The 6,508-nt window shown below is 29.0% G+C and overlaps 1 protein-coding gene across 1 annotated transcript in view; it reads right to left on the bottom strand.

The window, feature by feature from the left end:
* Window positions 1-4,366: 4,366 nt before the first annotated feature.
* Window positions 4,367-6,508, bottom strand: part of LOC108686314 (major royal jelly protein 1-like) — a 3,804-nt gene continuing 1,662 nt past the window's right edge. Inside the window, exons 5-6 of the mRNA XM_018191560.1 lie at window positions 4,664-4,899; window positions 4,367-4,582 (exon numbers count right to left, since the gene is read on the bottom strand). Coding sequence (XP_018047049.1) covers window positions 4,367-4,582; window positions 4,664-4,899 — 452 coding nt within the window. The remainder of the gene's footprint in view (window positions 4,583-4,663; window positions 4,900-6,508) is intronic.

The following is a 6,508-nucleotide window of genomic DNA, read 5'->3' as shown; positions in this document are numbered from 1 at the left end:
TCGACCACTTATCGCTAAAGTCATCTATAGGAAAACGGCGGAAGCAAAGTTGTGCACCTAATATTAAAATATTCAGAATTAAAATTATGTTCAAGTTATATATATTTTAAAATATTTGATATTGGAGTAATTTTTCTTTTTATTTTTTAGATATTTAAATCATTTTAATCGAATGTACAATAATAATAATAAGTACATATATTTTGATTTAATATTCTTACTCATAACTACTTACTTAACTACTACTCTATGAAAATTACATCTAAGTTTTAAAATATCTTGTTTGAAATACAAAATTCAAGTGAACCTTCGTTTTAGATAATTGATAGAAAAAGATTAGAGTCTTTTTTACTTTTAATTTAAAACCTTACATATAATATTGTACATTATATGAAAATCAATAGTAGCAAAAATCAATATTGTTTAACCTATTAAAATTAATAACGAAATGGCAGATCGATATGCAGATACCTGTAATTACAATTGAGCGTGCGAACTTTGCGCGATGCCATTTCGACGAACCTCGATCGTTTTTAATTCAAATACCACTATATTCTCAACATTTTGTATTAGAGTATTTCAATTAATTAATCTTCAACATACATTATTAAAGTATTGTAAGATAGTTGCTGTTCACACGATATTCTTGGCGCGGGCGAGTCTCTGAAAGAGCACTCTATAGGCTAAGTAAATCAGCGGCCTTTGGCCAAGAGAGACCACCCTTTAACCCCCGTACCAGCCCCACCGCCATCTCTTGCGTGATGATAGAAGTGGGGATGGCAGGGACAACAAAGGGTCGGCTAAGAGCTCTTCAGCGACCACTCGCGCACCTTCCCCATCCTAGGAAGCATCACGTACTCTTCGGCTCAACTAGTCTTGCTTGCTTGCTTGCTAGCTAGCTGCTTGCTTGCCTCATGACGTGATTGCCACCGAAATGTGTTTACCGTAAACCGTATCAAACTGTCGAGAGCCGGCCCGCTTCAGCGTTGTAGTTGTCTGTCTTTTTCGAGTACATCGATAAAAGTACGTATCTTCATCAATTTCGCGAGTCGCCGTTTGTGGCCATCGTGCAATTTTTCATTTTTCCATTTTTGTAAACTTCGATCCTAAAGTAGACACGTGTAAAATCATATAGAACTTGAGATTTGTATTTTCTATTATTAACATGCTAAGTTATGATTCTGCAGTCATGATGAGAGTAATACGGGGTAAAGTCTTAGAAACAATAAATTCTCTTAGAAGAAAATGCGTTAATTTATAATTGTTAATTTATAATGTGTTGAAGCAAATTCTTTAAATTTTTTTTACAACTAATTTATATTTCATTATTATAAAAGCGCATAATATCATTATTTTTAATAGCAATGAAAACATACGCATTTTATAATATGTCTATTGTATGCGTATTATGAATGTAGATATGTATAGGATATTAAAAAAATTATTCAGCATTTATATGAATAGTATATATATATATCATATTGAATAAAAAAATCTTAATGAATATAGAGCGAAAACTTAACCGTTTCTAAAATATAAACATTTTTGTATGTTAGCTTCATGAATGACTTGCTATATTTACAGAAGAATGTTCCATATGTCCTCCTTCCATTTCTATACATGCTTAGCATATGAAGTATGGAAATTGAATGAGGACATACAGAACACAGTTTGTAAACATTGAGGTAAACATCGTATGCGAGACGTAAAAGCCAGTAAGTCATTCATGATGTTACATACAAAAATATTTATATCTTAAAAACGATTGACCTTTTCTATGTTCACTAAGGTTTTTTTACTCACTATGGTGTGTATTATCTTATAAATGCTGAATAGTTTTTTTTAATACCCTGTATAGACTATATGTGTTTGTATAGAAAATTGTTTAATCGTAATTATATGATGAGATTCTTCGAACGCAATCCGATTTTCTCATATTCGTTGATATATATTAAAGATATTTCATTTCTTTATCGAGACAAATCAATGCAAAATTTCATCGTGGTGTCAACAATCTCTGTCGCCAATCAATACTGATACTAACATTGACGATTAAAAGTTCGCATCACTTATACACCAGAATAATTTCAATGGTGATGATCGGACTTCGAATTCGAATACGTCGGCCAGAACTCAACAGTCTGTTGACAAACGATCTCGATAAATATCGGCATCGCATTCCGAAATAAATATCATGTTCGACTTCGATAAATACTAGGCATAGTTAAACGACGCTTGTCAGAATTAAAAGCTTATTGATTATCGAAATGTAATTCCCGCCTCGATGATATTCGTCCGCCCATTATTCTTCATCTATGTAACGATCACTCGTCCTTGACTTGCATAGGATAGCACGACGAATGTTTGCAAGCTCACTGCTTGAAGTGACTGCATGTTATCACGGAATTGAATTCAAATTAGCGGGATAATAATTAGACACGTGCGTTGTCTATATTTCGATCTTGCGACATAAGATGTTTTGTTTTAATTGTTATGTTTCAATTTTTATTGATAATTACAATGATGTAATAATATATTGCTTATAATATTAATTAAGTACTATTTAAAATTTGTCAGCTAATTACTATACGATCAATTTTTTTTTAGAATTAATTCATATTTATTTTGAATCTTTTGCTAGAAAATTTGCGATGCATCCTAATAACAGATATTTTACGTTGAGAAGAGTTTCTTGAATTATGTTTTAATTATATAAATAGGCATAAAACCTAAATAATACCAATTTCTTATTTAACATTTTCGTCTCGAATATAATTATATATTTTCTGGACAGTAGATTTTTAATTTTTTATCTAATCGTAAAAAAATTTGCTTGAAAGTTATTAATCGTGAAAAATTCAAATATAGTACAATAAATTTTTTACGATTGTACGCGGTCGACTAAACTCTTGTCGATTTTTACTTTAGGAATATAACGTACATCTGTGATCAGAATCTATCCAGAACACGCGGTATAATCGTCCTAAACACGCCGGAAGCTATTTCCGCCCCAATTTGCAATCCAGTAAATAGGGAACCAAATACTATCACACCCAATCTCAGACAATAGTTGGCTGCTCTGTGACGTATATATGAGTCTCATTGTTATTGTTTCGTTGTGAAATATGTATTAAGTGCTTGATGATCGGGCACGGATTCCATGGAACGAAATATTATATTTATTTGCCGACGTGGATATTATAACATTCATATTTCAGCAACGATTGTCACTGGGATAAGAGTATTGGTCATTTCGAATTAAAAGTACCCCGAGTATGTCGTAATAATGAGTTCCACGTCTTACGATTTTACGATCATCAAAATTAACTTTTGTAATTAAGTAATTCAATATATCCTGTATTTTTTTATTAGTATGCTCTTACTTTATCACATGAAGAATTTGTTGCCAAATATTTATTTATTAAACAATAAACAAAATTTAAAGACTCATCCCAATGAAACTTGAAAACATCCAAATTCTAAAATCTTTTTTTTACGACTCTCAGGTATGATTTAGTAACGCATTTTCCTCTAAATAATTTTCAACCTAAGAGTAATAAATTCATGGTGGAATCAATAGATAGCAAATAGTTTAGCAGAAACGCCGCTATTTCATATTAGATCGTATCACTTATCTCATAATAGGAGGACTTTTCTTCACATACACACACGCACGCATGCACGCACGCACGCATATCACATTTTAACATCCACATTTTAATTTATCCAATCAATTTTTTAAAAATTTGTAAATTTAAAAATATTTTGAACAAAAATTTTTATGATTTCAATGAGAAAGGAGTTTGAGGTATTAATAAAATAAAACTTGAAACGGCTATAACAAAAAAACTAATCATTTTCAAGCTTTGAGCCTATGGATTTTGATCAGTGAGTCAAGAACTCTATAACATATTAAAATTTCAGCCAATTTCGCCGAGGGCGAAAAGTTCTATGATTTTGTGCGGGGTCTTTTAATTTTCTTTCCAGGAACTGTGTATCCGATATTTCCTTAATTCTGATTATTATTATTTTATTTATATGTAACAATCATATTACATATTATTATATTACATATTATATTACATATTATATATTATATATAATATAATATAATATATTATATTATATATTATATGTTTACGAAAATCTTAAGAAAGCTTATTTATTTTTAAATCAAAATTATTCAGAAGTTTTTTTTACTTGTAATTTATTTAAATGGTCCATATAAATTCACAGATTTATTTCTTGTAAGATATACACATGTAACTTAAAATTATTCTTTCATTGTGAAAGAAAATGTATTTCAAATGAAGCCATATATGTCATAACATGCAACAATAAAAATGAAAAATATGGAAATACCTTATTAATTGCAAGAAGAAAAGCACTTTGTATGCTTTTCTACCTCTGCAATGGGCATTGAGAAAACACGAAAGTTTACTTCGTTGGTATTAAATGTATTGTTATAAAAGAATAATTTATAGATGTGTATTTGATATCTATTTGATAAGACCAATAATTCACCATGTCTAATCTTCATCCCGCTTACAAATTCCATTTTTGGATCATATGCAACGAGCTCCTGAGAAAAATATTATTTACGACAATAAAAATATAATGCTGAGAGTTATTGTTATATTCGAATTATATTCGAATAGTTTACCTTGTTTTTGGAATTAATTTCCTTAGTTGCATCCGCGCACATAATAGATGTTTTTGTAATATCGCTGAAAAATATTCCACATCTGTTAGATGTTATCGCAAGTGTTTGGCCTCCTAATGCACCCGCCAATTGAGTTTCTTTATTAGCTTCATTAATATCTTTTGGCGAACATTCTATTAAGTTCGATATTTTTGTCTTATACATTTTGCTTCCCACGAAAGGAACATAGTATAAATCTAAAATTTGCAGTGAAAGTGTTAACAGTTACAAAAAAATGTCGATAATTACTTGTTTAAATTCGTAAAACTTTTCTTATGCTATAATAAGCTCACACGATAAACAATTTCCTATAAGCAAAATATTAATATTATAGAATGTATAGATTAGTAGTAGATTCGAACACAATAGCAGATTGAAATGACATCAATTGTCGCATTCTGCTACCTTTCTATCGATAAAATCTGTTCGTATAATAACAGCAGATTGGCAGTAAAAATTAAGCAGAACTTGCTGACGAAATCAGAAACTCGGCAGAATCTGTGCTAAATCGAGATAACTGTTTTGTAGTTATTTAAATCGTGATCATTGGTATTAAAAGATCTTTAAAAATCCGGAAAAAAATATTTTATATAAAATTATATAGAATTATATATAATTCTATACAGGGTTGACAAGTAAAGCGTTATTTGTACGTCATTACCGTTACAAGTTACTTTTTCGATAACACGAATGGATAACAACGTTATATTTTCTTCTGAATAACGTTCATGGTAACGTTCAATTACATTTTTGGGGTAACGGTAATGATTTCACTAGTTACTTTTATCGTTACTTTATTTCTAACTACGTAAAAGTCGTTTAGTCGTAACTATAGCCCTACAAAACAAAGATGAACATTAAAAATTTGATTGTTAACAATAATGCCTTTTTTTCATTGTATTGTTATACAGTTCACACGTATAGACTAGAGAACTCTCTATGTATAGCATGTGGTGATGAGATCACGTTTTTATGTCAATAGATTTTATGTCAATAAATATCCTTGTGAAAAAAAGATTATATGATACTTATAATCTTTAGTATATTTAATTTCTTAAAATAAAATTATTTCTGTGTCATATCTCACAAATTAAATATATGTATATAATGCAGATTACGAACAATTATTTTTTTATTATTATAATATTATTTTATCCTTAGAGTATTCACGATAAGTCATTCGTATCTTGTTTCTTTTCTTCGAAATACTGCACCTGGCTAAATAATTCTTTCTATTCTTTCTAATTTCTTCTTTTTAAATATACAATTTCAAAAAATATTTTTTAAAGATGTTAAAATATATAATCTAGGAATCTATCCATAATTTTTGTATATTTGTAAAAATTATGGAAATTAACCCACACACAAACAACTCATCATGCACAGTAAAAGAAAATTATATACGTATTAAGAGTTAAACGTATAATATAAAGATATCTTATTAAAAGTAATACGAAAAATATATTTATTTAAGTATAAAAATTATAAAAAATGCAGTATATACTATAGGCATATATTTTTTGAGCTTTATTCCTCTATTAAAAAATAGAATTTTGACAGCTTTTTTACATTTACCGCAAAAATCTAGCGCATATAATATTCTATATAATAAATAATCGCATATAATATTCTATTAATATCAAGAAAAAAACGTAACGACTCATTATATTTTGATAACGATAACGAATTACTTTTGCGAATCAATAACGAGTAATGGGAATGAGTATTTTTTAGGAAAAAGAACGGTAACAGTAAGATTTATTTTTATGAGATAACGTTGCCAACCCTGATTGTATATAAATGGCA

The sequence above is a fragment of the Atta colombica genome, unplaced genomic scaffold (genome assembly GCF_001594045.1).
Source record: "Atta colombica isolate Treedump-2 unplaced genomic scaffold, Acol1.0 scaffold174, whole genome shotgun sequence".
Classification (NCBI taxonomy): Eukaryota; Metazoa; Arthropoda; class Insecta; order Hymenoptera; family Formicidae; genus Atta; species Atta colombica.
This window is presented reverse-complemented; position numbering and strand designations above follow the sequence as displayed.